At 40.5% G+C, this 18569-nt stretch overlaps 1 protein-coding gene across 1 annotated transcript in view; it reads left to right on the forward strand.

Moving 5' to 3' along the window:
- The window catches only part of enox2 (ecto-NOX disulfide-thiol exchanger 2), a 107362-nt gene that overhangs the window by 37250 nt on the left and 51543 nt on the right, over window positions 1-18569 (forward strand). The window contains exon 3 of the mRNA XM_072395370.1: window positions 17648-17779. Within this exon, the coding sequence (XP_072251471.1) occupies window positions 17648-17779 (132 nt within the window). The remainder of the gene's footprint in view (window positions 1-17647; window positions 17780-18569) is intronic.

The following is an 18569-nucleotide window of genomic DNA, read 5'->3' on the forward strand; positions in this document are numbered from 1 at the left end:
TCTGTGGACATCAGCAGCACACAGCAGAAATGCATTCTGATCTTAGATAATGAATGCAAAATAAACTGTGTGAAATTACTTTGCAGAGGGAGACAGTGGGAGCGGGTCCAGAATGGTTTTATAAATAAAAAATATGAAAATGACTCAGTCGGTGTGCTGTATGGACACGCTGAGCCCGGACTGCTTTGCCTGGTCCGATGCAGAGTCGCAGCATTTGAGGCTTTGATACTGGAAGCTAACCTCTGTCGTGTGCGTGCACTGGAAAGGCATGTAACCGTGCCTTGCCACTCTGCTGCAGACGGTGTCTTTGCTGAAGTGTTATAGCCACTCTAACCATCTCTCATGCTTTCAGCCAACCATGCCGCCATTAGAGAAAAGATGAACATTTGGAAAAACCTCTGCTCATATAGTCTTATCAGAGAAGGCACCAGACCGTGACTCATTCATTCATTTATTTATTCATTCATTGCCCCCCTGCCCCAAGTTTGTGCCTTAAATCTTGCATGTGGTCTTAAGAGCCAGTCCATACTGATAAGTTTCATGTCCAGGGATGCAGTTGCTGCACTTATAGCCACAGTGGTGACAGTAAAAGCATAATATGCCCTCTTATTTTTCTGTAGCATTGATCATATTGGTAAGGTTTCAAATTTCATACGAGCACTATAGTATAAATCTCTCCGTGCTGTAAAGTAGGAAACGTGTCAATATATAGACACATGTAGATAGAGCCAATGATATGCAGATTTATCTATAAAGAAAATAAATGACAATTAGTTGGACAGTTTGATCCAATAATTGTAAACATGGTGGGAAACTAAGAAAGCACCAACCCTCCACAGAACAATAAGACGTCATGATCTAAATACCTCAGGTCTAATACAATGGCGTGCGCCACTTAAAGTCATTATGTAAGACCACATGAAATCAGAGGATCACCACATGAATAGTTAGAGAGGCGGAACCAATGCGTTTGTTCTGGTTATGGGTCTCTGACTGCTGTGGAAAAGAGTTTCAGGAGCATGTCATCGATTCCTCTGTGGAGATTGTTGGACAGATATTTGCAAGCAGAAATCCTGCATCGAACTCTCATCCGTGTGGAGTTGTGAATAACGAAAGCGTTACCTCTTGAACTGTGAAAACCTTGGAAACCTGTTTTACAAACTGTGTTCATTCCACTGTCAGCTTTGATTGTTGACAGGGGTGTAGCATCACCCGTACTCATCCTGAACTGTCTGCTAAAACCAAGACTTCTGTTCTCCTGCTTTTATGAACGTGTTATATTTTTCTCACTTCAACATGTTCTCACTTTTTGACAGTATGCCAGCTTCTGCCTGACTTTACAGTTGAGTAAGAACGATGGGCCATTAAAAACTTTTAAATGTTAAAAAACATTTTTATTTTTTAGTTTCTGCTGCTTCCACCGCACACTTTCTAATCCCTGACCCCACGAGTATTGCTACATCTCTAGTTTTTAATATCCTCTGCAAGCTTTTGGTATTCAGTCACACACACCCAGCTGAAGTGAAAAATGAAAGCATTTCTTAGCTTTCTCGTCATCAGCTGTCACAGAAAAACTACTGAAATATGGCAGTTCTCAGGAAGCGTGGAGTCTTTCTGGGAGACTTGCTCTTTTGAGACCCTGCAATTCCTCCAGCCCGTCCTGTCACAGCACTGCATTGGCAGTCATTACGGTGACATGCTCAAAGAAGCCTGCCTGGATGAAGAGGCGTGGCCAGATAAGAAACCTGGCAAGTCCGCTGAGCTGTTGACATTTCCCCACAGCAACTCCCCTGCTTCTAATTGGCTACCGCTGATAAGATTCCCATGTTGTAATTGTCAGCTCCTGATAAGATGCTGCCACCTGCTGCAGAAGTCAGCAGCACGGTCAGATGACAACCATTTAGCAGTCACTGGGCGGACAGGCTTTAATACAGGGCCAGAACCTCATTTTCCAACTATTTTTGTCCATCCTCTGAATGTAGAATCTATTTTATCAGCCAGTTTCTCAATATGAATGACAATGCTGCTTGTTCTTACCCCATGTTTGTTTCTAAATGTTCTGCTTCGTCTTTTCTCCCCTCATGAATATGACCCAACTGATTTACAACAGTGTGAAATTTGAAAACCATTAAAGTCAAAACTGTACCGGTGGATTCTCAGTTCATGTTTCCCAGTCAATTGTCAGTCAAATCTGATGAAAGCCTGCCCACATTAAACTTTATTGTATGATCACAGAGGGTATTTTTTATTTAATTTTCTTTCAAACTGAATGTATAATTAATGTTGTTCCCATTTGTTTGAACCGATATTAAGCAGTGGAAAGTATTTAGTCCCTAACTATGTGTAAACTTCTAGATGAGACAAAAGTGGCAAGACTGGACCTAAAGAGTATCAGGATGTCGGAGCAAAGTTTCCAGTTTAACTGTTTTCACTTTTCCAGAGTATGCTCATAAGTATTGAAATCCCTTCACTGTGGTCTGCTGTTAGTTGGTTGTCTTGCTTTGTGGTAGTCATGGTGATAGTGCACCCATTAGGTTTCCCTCGCAACCAAGTGCAGGTTGACGAATGTTAGCTGTATGCGTATATGCTGTTATGTTTTATCCCATTTCTTTTATTAGATAGCTAAAAATGCATGCAGCCTCTGGGCAGTGACATGTCCCAAGACAAAACCAGGCCATTACATTTTTTCAGTTAAATTTTCAGTCCATTCTTTTCATGTCTCAGGCCCCAGTCATGTACTTAGCAGATGTTTTAGCTGGCAGAAGTAGCCCAGAGTCTCTTGTGTATGAGCTCAAACTGCTGATGAAGACATATATGCTCTATTGTGTCCATAGTCTATGAAGTGAATGTAATTAATACCACTCAACACTCACACTAAAGTTCTTTCTTCTCGCCTTACCTTACTTCTTCTCTGCCCACTTTGAAATTCATCATTCCTTATTCCTTCCTGTGTATCATTTATTTATTTATTTATTTATTTTTTATTGATCTTAAGGAAGTAATTATGCTTCTGTTTTATTTAATGGAACGCACAAAAAGCCTTGCCTGGCAGACAAACTGCTTGATGTGAAACTTGCTACAGTCCCAGGAGCTTGTCTAATGGAAGGATGTGTGGGTGTGTGTGAGATGGATGGAGAGGAAATGAGACAAATGCCTTTACCCACAGTTGGTGCTGAGAGTCACGGAGGCAAACCTCAGTGTCTCCGGAGTTTCACTAACAGCATGCAGGCACAGTCCACTGTGATCAGATAGAGGTTTTCATTTTCAAATGCCATTTTGGACGGTGACAAGATGATATGAGGATCACCGTGTTTTGAACAAATTCATTGTCCGATTGTACAAATCCCAATTAAAAGATGTAAATCTGACTGAGATTATTCAATGGACTCTCAGTTGATATGAAAGAAGAAGTTTGTTGGAGAGAGAAGTGACTGTCAAAGAGCTGTTATGGTTTACAGTTTGCTTGAGGGCTTTTCTAGCTGTTGACAAACCATGACCATCAAAGATGTTTCTTCTCCAAGCATGCAATGATTTAACAAGCTATGAGTACCTCAAGCTCTGTTTCCCCAACAAAGAATGACAGTCCCACAACTTTTCTTTTCTAAGGCGTTAGAATTGAACAAGACCTGGGTCTCTTGTTCTGACAGTTTAAACTACAAAGGAGACAGAAAACAGATTTAAAGACGCGCCCCAGCTTGTTTTTTCTCCCAGAGGTTGTCAGACTGTCCTTTAGGCATCGATACACACGTTCAATTTGTGTCTCTTGTACTAAACAAGGCTTTGGCTGTGTAGTGACTACTTGTGAAACAGCAAACTCCTTCAACCCAGCTCAACGATGCTCTAATATAACAGTCTCCAGGCTGAAGTATTCATTTAATTTCACAATTTATCTGCTAAATCTCAATCAATCTGGGAATCCATGCTTTGTGGGGTCTGTTCTCAGCTTCAGACTTAGAATGGAGATCGCTCTCTGGCAACCCGATTCTGATTCTTAGATCTCTTAATTTTTTACATATGTATGAATATATTTGTATTTGTGCTGCATGAATATTTCTATAAATCATTTATGCTGCCAGAGTAACGTCTGCTTATATAGCACCGACAGCACTGTGGAGGAATTGAATCGGGCCCTCTGTATTTGACTGTAGTTGCTCTTGAGATTTTTCCCTGTGAATCTGAATTTCTCTGACACTCCCCTCCTCTTTCTTAGACTTCTTCCCCTGCTCTCGTGGAACAATAAGAAGTATAAATGAGGATTTTCCTTCAAGGCTATGTCTTATAACAATAAACCAGAATTGAAGACAAATTTGGGACTGGGGAGAAGGTAAACTTTGTGAGAAGGTTAGTGTGCACTAGTCTTAAGATTGTCCACTTCCGTGTGAAAGGAGGACTTGAGGGTTGTTAAAGGGCAATGAATGGCAAACTCAGAGAAGAGGGCGATGTTTGTTTTGTAAAATGAGGGCTTCAACAGGCCACTGTATTCTTCTCCCACCCCCTTTCCAGTTTTACTTATTATTTCTTGTTGTAAGTGATACTTTTAATGAAGCTGGTGAAACTAATGAAGGTTAGAATCGGTGGAAGCCGCACTGACAAAGAGGAAGCAGATTCTGAGAATGAGCTTTGAAATAACACATGTTAAAGCTAATATCGTGCCTGTGTTGTTCTGAGGAGTGCTATCCATACACAGAGCTTTGTGCAGAGAAGATTTTATTTATTTTTGTCTTTGATGAGTTGTATACTTGACATTGCATGTGGGATCAATTAAATTGCCCAGCTGTTCGGTCTCCCATCAGATTTAACAAGCTCTGAAGTGCAGCCTTTAGTTTGGTTTGGATCTCATGCACTGTGTTTAATCTAAACCTCCAGGCTTTTCGTTTATTCTTCTCACCCAATTCACCATCTGATCCATCCTCTTTTGGCCTGCAAAGCTTGCAGCATTTTTATTGATCCTCTTTTTCTTTTTTTGTTTGGCATTGAGTTTTTGGTCATTAGAGATGGTTTCAGATGTATTATGGGAAGCTGAGCCAACCCAGAAACCTCCAAGATGACTTGTTGTATCTGCTATTCTCATTACTGACAGTAGTCCAGGAGTGAAAGCGTTATGAGCCCTACATCCTTCACTTCCAGTTATGAAGTCCAGAAATATGAGAAGGATTACAAAATCTTTTAGGGAAAATTTCACCCCGAGGGTGTTGTGTGTTTTAACACCAGCATTTTGTAAATATTTCTGTGTGGCTTTTCCTGCTTAAGAGCAATTCAGATTATAGTTCATGCAGATGATCATTGGAAACATAGAGAGTTGGAGAAGGTCCAGCAAGTGATTAGTTTCCATTGAAAAGAGTGACTTGTTGCCTTCCATTGTATAGCCCAGATTAGTTTCACTGCTGTGTTTAATACTGGAGGCACTTTGTCTTGGCTGAAACAATGAGCACTTGCAACATGTACGGTAAAATGATACACCTTAAAAATTCAGTTGAATTTTAGTCATTTTGTGCCAAAAACTAACACGTCATTTGCTGGCTCTTTATATTGTAGGTCGAGCCTTACACTGCTTTAGGGAAACCCAAACAACTTACGTGAGCTTTTTTACTTACTTACTAACTCTAGGATCTGTGGTGTTTGCGATCTGTCCTCACATCCTGTACCCTGATAAAACAAGAAATGATCGACATTAAGGCCCCAGAGACTTAAACTGAAGCTGCTCCTGAGATTTCATTTTTCTGCGGTCTTTTAGTCTTAAAATGATTGCAAATCCGTTGAGATAATAAAAGATTTAGCTACAATTCAACTGCAGTTATTTTAAGCAGCCTTGAAGATGTTTCATGGCTCATCATAACTCACTGACATGTTCATCCTCAGCTGTTGTGTCTTCAGCCTGCATTAGTGTTACATGTTTTTCTCTATAGTTAAAAGTGAAGTTTCTGTTTCACTTTTAGCTTTTTTTAGCGCTACACTTGTTACATTATTTAATTCCTTTCCCTTTGAACTTGAATTAAGGTGACATCTGTGATGAACTTTAGTTTTTCTTCTGATTGTTTTGCTAAATCTGTGCTTGCTTTGATTGTTTCTTCTCTTTAGAAAAGCTTCTCAGGAGAAACCTAATTAGCACGTGCACAAACTTTTATGTTTGGGTCTCATCAGTGTCTATGTTTATATAAATTCACTTCCATGACCATTCCAGTAGATTCATTCTTGAAAAGACAATTTGCACCCCACAAGTTTGTTATTTTTATTTAACAGGTTTTCCAGTCTGCTGGTCTTCCTTTGTGTCAATGCTCCAAAAATTTCCCCCAATTACTTCCCATGAAGCGCTCGAGTATATTCCCTTCCTATTTGGAAATGCTAGAAGTTGCAATATATTTTGATAGTAACATCAAAGCAGAGTTTGATCTCAGCAAAAATGCTATAACGGATGACAGCATTTGACTAAATGAATTCAATCCAATCGGGACTTCCAGTTCCCAAAATCTAATTTCAGAATGCACTCTGTCCCTGTTTTTTGGGGGGGTCTTTATAAGAAGTGGAACAATCTGAAAGAAGGGGGTGAAAAGTTAAAAAATGTTGCCGTGTCTACTGTCTGATCAGCAGTTTGGTAACCTCTGAGGGCTCGATTTAGTTTGTGTCACACTAATCTGTCACCGGTTTAGCTTCAAGCTACTCGGCTCCCAAACACACACTCACACAAAAACATGACACAAGGACAATGGCACCAAACCTGGTTCACAGGAACAGCAACGTGTTTCCCAGCTGTTCATAAAACTGAAGTCTTTTCAGTTCTGTAGGAAATGAGTGGTTAGTTTATTAAAATTCTTTATAGATTTTGAAATGAATATAGCTGTTATGTGGGTCTATCATTGCTTTGTGCTGTAAAGTCGAACTGGAAGCACAAACACAGGCAGTTTTCCATGAATAATGATAACAGTCAGTGGGTTTCTCTATGTAAATGTCCAATAACTTACATGGTGGTATGTTCTCACTTTAGAGAGCGATGAGAACAGGAAGTATAATAACAGTCGCGCTAACATGCAAAAATGAGTCTTTAGATGATCTAAAACTCAATGCTGTGATACTGGGGTTTGCTCTTGGATTTAGTGGTGATTTCTAAACAAATTAACAAGCATTTATTTTCTTGTTTTAGGTGTTCACTTGCTTTCCTTAAAGACATTATTATAGCTTAGACTTTTGTTTGTACAGTAGAAATTCGAAGATACACCCTTTGGTCCTTGATGTCAAAACTGACACTTTTAACCTCCATTTATTTCTGTTTTTTCTCTCTTTCCCTTTGTCTTTCCATGTTATTGACCAAATATTTGAGGGATCATTTTAGAAAATTCTAACAGAAATGAGAACTGTTCATTTCGGCGATGACGGCATGTTTTGGATTTGTCTCTCATAGTGTAGCATGTTATTTTCTTTTGTGGTGACTCGGTTGGCAGTACTTCTGCTGTGTCGGTATGAATGCTGATGAGGTTCAACGCCGTTGAAGCCAATTTCCCACTGGGCTACGTAAGCTGTCTCATAAAAGTAAAAGGATCCTTGATTGAACCCTGGTTGATTGTACTTTAAATCCGTGTATGGTTACACATAGTTTATCAGATTGGAACCGTTTTTAATCATTGAGCTAACACACAAATTGTTGGCTTAGGTCCCACAGCTGTGGACGAGTTTCATCTTTTCCCTTCTCACAACTCAAAATGATCAAATAGCCTATTATATCTATCCTCTTTAAATTGATGTTTTGGTAATAGACTGTTTCTTTACATCTTTACATGACTGACTACTCACAAATCAGAATTTAATGATGTGACAGCTTGGCCTGCTTTAAGAAATATTTTAGTCATCGTCTCTTCCCCTGTTGCCCCCCCCCCCCAGGACAGCAGGAATTGGTGCTGTACATCATTTGCACATTAAAACTAGAAGGAATTTCTTCTGCTCAGTAATGAGATCTGTAGGACTTGGAGTGTAAATGTAAAATGTGCATTTGAAATTAAATGCACATCACAAATGTTACTTCTGCCGTGAAAGCATGTTTTGCTTCATCGGGCTTTATGTAGCTGTATGTAGAGTTGCTCTGGCTCATTATGCATGTTTGAATTACAAAGCCACCAGTTTCACATCATATATGATTCCATTGGTTCATTGTTCATGTTCAAATTAACAAGTCAACAGCTTATAAAGACACACATGCCGTTGCCTCTCATCCATCTTTAATGTTTGTCTCCCAGATGTGACAGAAATGCAGGACAATGATCAGCTCCTTAGTAATTGGCCAAATTCTGTCGGCTGTCAGTGAAGACAGAAGGATGTCATCATCCTCCTCCAGCTTGTTCGATGAAATAACTTCCCTTCTGTTAGAGCTCATCATTCCTAAAGAGTAGCAGCAGCTGTTTTTTGACATCATTTGGTCGATCACTTTGGTCCAGCTTCCTGTCAGACATGCAGTGCCTTCATTAGGGATTGTGTCATGAGTAATGCCATTCAGATCTATCTGCAGAGTGTTTGAGCTTAAGGGTAAAAGAACAAGCTCGTTTTAAAAAATCAGCAATTTTTAAAGTTAATCACAATACTCAGCAAAAGTCTTGGGCAACCACTAGTTTCTTTGTTATTTCTTGAATTGTTTTAACTGGCATTGAGCAATAGTTATCCAGGGTTGCTGAAGTTTATTCAAACATGAACAGTATATAAAAATGATGTCCTTAAGAAATAGGAAAAAGTTCAGCAGCAACCTGAAATAGGACCTGATAGATGCATCTGGACCTTCAGTTGATCCGTCTACTGTTCACTGAAGCCTCACCATGGAAGGGTGGCTGTCAAGAAGCCATTCTTAAGGAAGGGAAACAGGGAGAAAAGGCCGAGGTATGCAAAATGACACAAGAAGTGGACTGAAAATCAGTGGCAAGAGGTCTTATGGAGGGACGAATCCTCCCCAGAGCCCGGACCTCAGCATTATTGAAGCAGTGTGGGATCATCTGACAGAGAACGGAACAAAAGGCAGCCGACATCCAAAGAGCTTTGAAATGTCCTTCATGAAGCCTGGAGAATCATTCCTGAAGAGACTACTTAAAGAAATTACAAGAGAGCTTTCAGACCAAAGGTAAAGCGAAAATCCGTCTCTCTCTGTCCGCATTCAGCTTTTTGAAGAGTCTTTGCAGATATTTGCAATGCAAATCTTGGCCTGTGGGTCAGTTTTTACCACCACAGAGAACATGCAACTCAGCCACCATTATGTCGAACATTAACAGTGAGCTGCCTTGTGCTGGTCTTGTAATTTAGTTTTTTAACTAGTTGATTTTTGTTTTAATTCCCTACAATATAAACTTATTACAGGCTACACAGGGATCCTTTCTGTGTGGAGTGTGCATGTTCTCCCCACGTATGCGTGGGTTCTATCCGGGTACTCCAGCTCCCTCCCACAGTCCAAAAACATGCATGTCATGTTAATAGATGACACATTTAACATAGCTACGTCATTAAATGTAACCAAGGCGATGAGGAGTTGCTTTCAGTGTTTATTCAGCATAATGCTTCAGTTTTTCTGATCAACCAAAATTCTGTGAATGTCACAACAATGTGTTTTTATGAACCAAAAGTCGAGATAAAACCAAGCAGAGCCAGACACTTGCTGCCGATCCTCAAAGTCTGACGATCACCTGAGAGATTTAAATGTTACCCTTTCAGAGCCGTCAGTGTGCACTGCGACAGATAGTCTGCATTGATTTGCTCACAAAACACCAGCTTTCCAAACTTTTGACACTTTCTCGAATGCTTTCATTACACAATCTCACATCATCATCATCACATTACATTATTCAGAATGCTTTGACGGTATAGTTGTGGTGCGTTTCCAGTACTTTTTGTGATCTTTTCTCTTTTATGCCTTGTATCTTTCCTCCCTCTTTCCACCCGCAGATATCAGAGTAATCTGTTCTTGTCTGTCACCTCTCTCAGCCTGATAAGAGTGGGAAGAGTCCTGCCCAAGAGCAGAGGTTCCTCTGGCAGCATTGACACAAACACAAGAGCGTTTGCTCCATTTGTATGAAAATGTCCCCCCGATAAGATGGTAGAATTTCTTTACTAAAACTAATCTTCCCATCAGGTAAGTCTTCTGTACGACTGCATCCCAGTGAGATAAATGCAAATGTCCACTGTGCATCTTTGTGCCTTTCTCTTTTCGGTCATTGCCAGTTGTCATGGCAGAAATTTATGGCTGTCAGCCCCCTAATATGCACTAGTTTGCCGTATTTGCTTTCCAACTAACAATCATGCAATTTATTTTAAAAAGATGCAACAGCAGCAATGAGCCATTTGAAACTCATTTAGGGAATTGAAATTAGGCATTTAGCTGAACAAAGCTTGTTTGAGCCATGACCTCGAAGTATTTAATTTGTTGGTTTATTAAGTTAGTACTATCCGCTCCCTGCTGCCTGGATGATATTTTAGGATTAATGAAAATAAGGCTGATTTTATCATTTCAGTACGCGTACGTACGTGACTCTCGTGTCGTGTTTGTTAGTTCAACCAAAACTTGACTTTTAAAATGAATGTGAACATGTTGGTGTGGCCAACATATGAAATTGAGCTTTTCAAAACCAGACCAACAGCTGCTCAACTAGACTCATATTGGCCTCACATGCTCCAAAGTTAAGTAAAGTGTGAGTGTATATTAATGCAGCTGAATTCCCAACAGAACTCATCTCATTCACGTCTTTTTCTGTTTCGGTTGTCAGACAGATGAATGCATCAGAAATTGTCCTTTAAAATGTACTCGCAGACTGTCACTCGGCTCGAATAAAATCCTGGTTTTATAATCTCAGTGTCTTTTGGCAAAATCCCCATCTGAGTAACTTGAACACAACATCTGCAGTGATTTCAGCTGTACTTTCATGTGTGAAGATCTCCCACAGACGAGGTTAGAGGTGGCAGAATGTGGGACGTACGTCGGCCAATAACGTGATTCAGCTCCCATTCATGTGTGCTGGTGCAAGGATGGTGTTCTGATTAAGTGGCCAACCATGCTGTCTGTCAACACTGTAGAAGCAAGAGCAGCTTTATGGAACCCAGGACTTTTTTATTGTGGTTTAACATGGACCGCTGTACCGCCAAGAATAAAATGCTTCTAAATGTTGCTGAATAGCTGGGATGAACACATTGAAATATTCTTCCAGATACTCATGGGTGGCAACATGGTCAGCATTAATTTTACCATGTAGTCCGAGAAATAAAATGTTAAATCCACCGTTTATTTACATGTAACCGAGACACAACATTTCTATATTACATGTTTAACTTTCAGTTTGATTGTTGTTGATGTCTTTGTAGTGAGGACAGACTGGTGGTGTGTTAGATGTCTGGTCTGCTTTTCAAACTCCCATCCTCGCCCAGTCTCTTAAGTGCATCTGCGATCTGCTCAAATAGATTTTTAATCATGTGGGAGGCTTAAAGAATTGTGACCGCTCACATTCTGATGAGGGTCGCTGTGGGGACGAGGGAGTGTATTAATGAATTATTTCAGTTCTTCCTTCAGCTTTAGATTGACTGTTGCAACTGTTTGATCCTCATTATTTATGCATTAGTCCTGTGGTAAAGAATTAGGGGTTCATCTTTGCGTAGGATTGGGTTCAGGTTCGTTTTTCCACTTCTAATCATAGTCTTGATCATTTTGCAACCTCTGCTGCCATCCCCTCACTCATGTCCACCTGTTGGAAGCAAATGCAATAGATTCCTTATCTATTATCACTGATCACTATCACAGCTTACTTAGAAAGCTCTTCCTGTTGAAGTCGACTGTGCAGTCAGTTATTCAGGAGGCAGCTTCATAAATAGTTAATGTTATTTGGCGTGTCTAACTGACTTATTATTGGAAAATCAAAGTAAAAGTCTCTTGAATCCTGTCTCCTCAAACAAATCTATTTTTTGAGAATAATTTGCACAGATAAGAGCAGCAGTTTGAAAGAAAATTCTTTGCAGGAACAAACAAGCAAGAATTGAGAACAGAGTGAACATGAGGTGATCAGTGAGGTGGATAAAATATTGTAGCAAAGTAAATAAAACGTAAGAGACCGTGTATTGTAATGTAAGTACAGGTGCTGTTCAAGCTGCAATCACAGTCACGCTACAGATGTTTCTTAAATCTAACAACATACAGTTAAGCCAACAGATATTTCTGACTACAACAAAAAAACAGCATTTAAAAGAAATGACAATTCCGGTTTTATCTGCTAATCTCCCAGGTTTCAACCGTCATTAGAGACTTTAGTCATCAGAATTCATTGTGGTGGTTGTAAGAGAGACGGCAGAGGGAGGTTCTCCTCCAGTTCATTCCCCCCCATGAGGTCGGACTGTCTTCAGGCCACCTCTGTTGTCCTTACATCTTCACTTTGTTGTCTTCCTCTCTGGTCCTAAATGAGACGTGGTGTAGTATAACACTCAGGGCACTCTTGACTGTGCCACCGCTAATCACCAGACTCCTGGCAGCTTTATCATAATTAACAGATCAAAGAAGTGGGGAGAAGGGCAGTCATACATTATTAAAGAGACACTGTATGAGTATGTGGGTATGTTACGCCTGTAAGTAATGGAAAAAATGGAATGGTTATTATCAGCACATACTTTATGTCTATCTTAAAGGGCTTTCATAATTAATCTGAGATAAGGTTGTACAAATTGTCCTCCAAACAAGTTTTCTACTCTGACAAACATCTTTTTTTTGTTCTTGGCTTCTTCTTTTACTGTCACATTCTCCAAGATGCAAGTGGATTTTTGACCCACCATCCAAACTCTGAAACACACATACAAAGATACGGACCCACATTTCTGGTGAAAATTAAGGTCAGACGGCAATAGAGAGCAGTTAACCTTTCAAAACTTTTTCTTCTTTTTTTTTCTCTGAACACTTTGTTCAATGTCCAGACTTCTCCTCCAATATTGTGTGCAAGATTTGTGGCTCAACAAGAAATATGCAGAGTTTTATTTTTTACCTTTCTCTGGAGAACAGGTACTCTAACTTAGTTACGTGTGCTCATCTGTCTGCTCCGATTCAATTTATTTATCATTACATGCACAAGATTGTGTAACAGAATTCTAGTGAGATCAAAATAAGGACATGGAAGGGCTTCAAACGGAGTCCTCCCCTCGTCCCACGGGGTGCTCGTTGAGTTATGATGCAGCCTGGTCTCTGCTAAGACGTGGGCACCGCAGTGTTAGATTTCAGGTTTAGCCTCGTTGCCATCTCATTCATTCCACTCTCTTGCGACCTGACATTTTACAGAAGTATCCGGAGGTGTATCCTCGGGTCCAAGTTGACTTAGCTGAACCATTACCCTGGCTATCGCCCCCCCCCCCCTTTCGGTCTGTTAACGTGCAGCGATGTCTGCTGTTGCTGCTTTGGCTAGCAGGCTGGAAGACAGAGTGCAGAGATGGATTCAGGGGTCTGCAGCTCTTAATCAAATCAGTGTTGCCTTTTCAGGCCTTCATAAGGAATAATAAGTCATGTTTTCTGAAGCAAATGAGAGAAGGAAAGATGGAAAGAAAGGGGGGGGGTAAAAACAGAATTCTCACTCACGTGAGTACTGTGGCAACACAATATGCAGTGCAACATACACTTACTATTTTTGTGATCTATCATGAGCCCTCTTTCCTTTATTCACTGCTTCAGTTTTTGAAGTTCAATTCGAGAGTCTTGTCAGCATCCCAGCTGTCTGCGCAAAGTGACCTTTTCTCTCTCTTTTATCTCCAATCCTCATCTCTTTGCTCCCTCTTGAATTTGCTCTCCAGGGGCTGTAATAAACCTGTGGTTAGCTGTTAAAACCATGCACATTTTAGACTAAATGGCCCCCAGTGCCTCCCTGCCTGCTGTTGGGGCTTACGGCCAATGGGCCTTTAAATGACTTAATTTCCTATCCGCCTCCTGGGGGAGCTTTTAGGGGAGCTAAGAGCTGGTCACAGGCTGCAGAGAATGGAGTATCAGGAGAGCCTTGGGCTGGGTGGACCCTGCCTGAATCAGAATCACTATTGCTCTACCTGCTATGAGCGATATCCTGAGTGCAGATATGCATCATGGTGATGAGGGTGTAGAGCAGCACACAGGGCGGTCCCATAACAACACATCCATTAGGGTTTGTTACTTTCTGTCTTAGACTTAGTGTACTTTGTGAGTACAGTTTAATAAACGTGTTTTCTGACAGGAGATCTGTTATTTTCTTCATTAACTTGTTCTGGTCCATAAATCGTTTGAACATGTTCATCAAAGTGTCTGTTCCCAAAGATGTTTTCCAATAAAGGTGAAAAATGTGAAGGTGCTATTGAAAATGGTCACAAGACAGATGCAGGGTTTTGTTGTTTTGGATCAGCAAAATGACTTTAAAGATCAAAGCAAAATAGACCGCTTGGCTTAAAGTTACAGAACCTACACCTGACCAACTGAAGTGACTCAAGATCATTTTAGTTAAACTCAGGTGGTGATCAGACAGGATATCACAATACAGAATGTGTAACTCTTGTGACACCGTCCCTATCGCAGAGTCTTTGCAGCCATCCCATTTAGAAACGATGATGGACCATTCAATGAGGAGAGATAGCTGTGACCTCCACTGTACATCCATTTTAATCCACCCAAGCTTAACCAGACTTACTTATTAAGTTCAGGTCTTCAAAGTTCTACATTTGGATCTCTGTGTCACGACACATGCTGAGACACATGCTGAGATTGTTCATATTGTATTATTAGATGTGGCATTTGCACGAACCCTACATAACTTGACCTAACGGTTAAAAATAATTTGGTCTGTTTTTCTTCTTATCGATTCTTCTTATAGATTTTTGTGTTATCTAATCATTTGACTTTTGTTATGTACATCTTTATTTAATTTGGTAGTTACATGGAAGTTAAAGAGTTAAAGATATTTACTGATGTTGATTCTTTTAAAGCCAGTTTTGTGCCTGGTTCCTGTTCCTTCTTTCTGGCTTGGTGAACTTTGTGTCTGTCTTTGCTCCACGGTGTCTGTGTCCCTGTGTTGAAAAGTTCAGGAGCTGTTTGTTATTCCTTCCTGAGCTCCATATATCGATGTGGTGGTGTCGCATGGCGCAGTTTGAGGGAGCAAACGCTGAGTCTCGCTCTCAAGGACACATTGTCATTCAAAAATCAAAAGCCTTGAGTGACTGAAGTAGATGGGTGCACGGCTCGAAAGTATAATTAATCATTAGAGGAAAGTGTGAATGTGGGAAATGAGACAGTGGATGAGCAGGATGAGTCAAAGCAGAATTTTCCACAGAACAGCAGGAGCAGAGTTCTGAATGAAAATAAAAAAGTGGCATTGACATTGAAGGTACTAAATGAATGGGTACAGCAGCACAGACAGATTAATGATGAGGCGTATGACTCAAATGCAGACTATTTGTCAGCAGGTTCAGAAGCCTGCTGTAGTGGAGATAACTTAACCTGCACCTGAAGTACACTTGAACATATATGACCCCACCAGTTAAATGCGTCGGGCTTTAAATCATTAAGCCTGTCCTTTATCGACGAGCACAGCTGGATTCTTGCTATGTTGTCATTTACATCGGTTGACTAGACGGAAGGTTAATTGGTTTTCATTTATCGGGCAAAAATAAACAAAATCAAAATCTCTTTACTGCGTCTTCTATATGTTTTGTCCATTTCGAAACAATTTCAAAGTCTGTGTGGCGATATTTCTCAAGTAATCAATACCATTGTTTAGGGAAAGAATGTGCATCAAATTTAATATGAATGTAGTTTGTTTTATTGAGCAAGATTAATTAAAAAAGCCTTGTAAAAAATGTGTTTTATAGCTGCACCACAGTTTTTAAGACCTGGAAAAGACATGTTACAGTAGCCAATTTTCAGATCATCTTAAATTCTGGATTAACAACACTGATTTATACTTTGCTGACATCTGACATTTGTTTAGCCAAGCAAAAAGACTCAATTGGGCAGAGAACATCACTTGTCAAACCCTGAGTGTTTGTATTCATCAGCTCTCCAGAGACAACAGTTAATGTACTGTAAACTGTAATAAAACTGCCATAAAGCAGCACATCACTAATTTCCTTCTCCTTCAATTTTGACTCCTGGAAAGTGTCCCCAGTTAATAGGGTTGTGTTCGTTAACAAGCCTGTGAAGTCCTCGTCAGCAGCAACATGCAGACACTCCGTTTTATCAGGCCTCTCTATGACACTGACAGCGGACAGCTCTGCAATTAGTGGCTCGGAGAGGGAGGCGAAGAGGCAAACAGCATTATTACACATGGCCAGCTGTGTCTGAACACAAGGAATACCAACATAGTGGCTGCTGTTGTTCAGACACATACATTTATACGTGTTGGCCTCATAGTGCTCCCTGCCCAAGACCTTCTGCTGTGATGTTTAGTGTGTGCAGAGTGCTGCTCTGCTTATTATTAACAGTAGTGTTGGCTTTGGCGTTCTGGGAGAGGGCAGGTTGGCTCAGCCCAGCAGTCACAGCAATTTACAGGTTTGTCAGAGAGAAAGAGGTCGACCAGAGGAGAGCATTAAAAAGCATTTAGAGCTGTGAAATGGACTGCAGACAGGAAGAAAGAGCTGCCAACTGATGTATGATGTGTTCACGTTGACCTTACTGCAGAGTTTTTATTGCACAGACCTAAATATATTTGCTTTCTTATGCAACACTCAGAGGTGGAGAAGTCTAGCAGTGTCGGTTTAAGATGATTTGTGCATTTTCGTTTTATTGAACTGGATTTTTTTTCAAAGTTTTCCGGGGTTCGGTGTTATACTCTCTGACAAATGCCGGATAGCATCAGGATTCATGCTTGGCAACGTGATAATGTTGTTTTAAGTTTTCTTGCTCTGACTCGCAAATAAGAGCTGTGCTCTTTCACTAGAGCACTAGTTGGTGTGCATTTTAAGTAGATGTATCCTGTTTGTCAACATTGCTTTTCCAAGCTAAATTCTTCAATTTTGAGTCGATACATCCCCCCAGTCACACAGCATCATTTTCAGTGCGCTGTCGGCACAGGTCACTGAGACAGAGAGTGTCAAAAGGCCGGGCAGTTGAAACAGCCAAACAAGCATCAACACCATGATGAATAGATTCTCTGTGACAGTGCTGTTGAAATCGCTGTGGTGTGGGACTGACTGCAGGGTCACAGTAGCCTCCCCTCCCCTCTCCCCTTCCCTCTGGCAGAACTCAGACTGACTGATAAACAATTTGTTGAAAAGTAGGTGACAAAAGACAACACGACAACACCACGCTGCTACGTTAGGATCTCACCAGTTGTAGAACTTCTCATCTTAAAGATGGTTTTCTTCAATCCTCTGCATGGCTTCTTATTACTCTTGGATTGTATCAGAAGTACTTGACTATCACAGTTCTATTTATCAAGATGCAGATAACATTATGGCATGTTACGATTTATCCAATCTCCTCCATCTCCTTACATTCTGTACCTTGAGCTTTTTGTGGTGGATGGGTGGTTTTTCTTCCACGGGGAACATTTCTGTGTCTGGTGCGACTAGCTGTATTGAAATTGTTTTATGATGCGCAACAGAGAGTCTGCACAGGGGAATTTTATTTTAAAGACTAAGTGAACGCTTTCAGTCGTTCTTCCTGTCACAAGCTAACCATTTTCATCTTCTGTTGTCTGTATTTCTGCAGAGGGCATCTGTAACATGACAATGGACTCCAACTCAATGACGATACCCATGTCGGACCCAAACCCCTGGGCAACAGCCATGAACAACTTGGGGATGCCTCCCATTGGAATAACTGGACAGCCACTCATGCCAGGTACCATCCAGCCCAAACTTCATTCCACACGATCCAGTTCCCTTCAGATGTGAGCTTAGTTATGTTAGAAAGAGCACTTTTAGACTGCATTTGATGGTCCAAAAAATAACAAAAGCAGCCACAACTATATTCGTAATCTCAAAATGATTTATGTCTGGAGGCGTTTTAAATCATAGACAAACTTTAGTTTTGTCATCAAGCATATTAATACAATATTTTATTGCGTGGAACAGACATTTTAGGCTTCTCAATATGTAGCACCATCTTTGCTTTGTTCACTCTAAGTTGTCTACAACTGTTGCCTGAAAGGATGAGTAAGTTTACTGTCATGTGTGGCTGAGCTGGACATTTAAAAATATGCTGGAGTAAACCGGATGAGCTGAGTCATCAGCAAGGAATTGCAAGCTGGTAATTGGTTAGATGCTGGCATACGCAGACAAGAGGCTGATATGACTCAGCCGAGCTGGGAACAGTTTGAAAGAATATGCAAGACTTTGTTTTAGGCTTAAGAGCTAAGTAAGTTTCACTTTTCACACAAAAAGATTGTATTCTGTGAGTAGGTTTTCACAGTAAATTCCTCTCAGCCCATCCTGTTGCCCATACTTAAATACAACCATCAGTGAATGACATCATCTCAAGCATTTGGGTTGTCTGAAGTAACTACTCAGAAAAATAAACAACCATGGTATTTTGTTGCCGATATCAGAAATGTGGAAATCATGAAATTGGTCAGATCTGAAGGGGAAACATACATCACTTTACAGGAGGTTATCACTTCTTTTTTTCATGA

The sequence above is a fragment of the Leuresthes tenuis genome, unplaced genomic scaffold (assembly GCF_036924035.1).
Source record: "Leuresthes tenuis unplaced genomic scaffold, fLeuTen1.0.hap1 SCAF_11, whole genome shotgun sequence".
Classification (NCBI taxonomy): domain Eukaryota; kingdom Metazoa; phylum Chordata; class Actinopteri; order Atheriniformes; family Atherinopsidae; genus Leuresthes; species Leuresthes tenuis.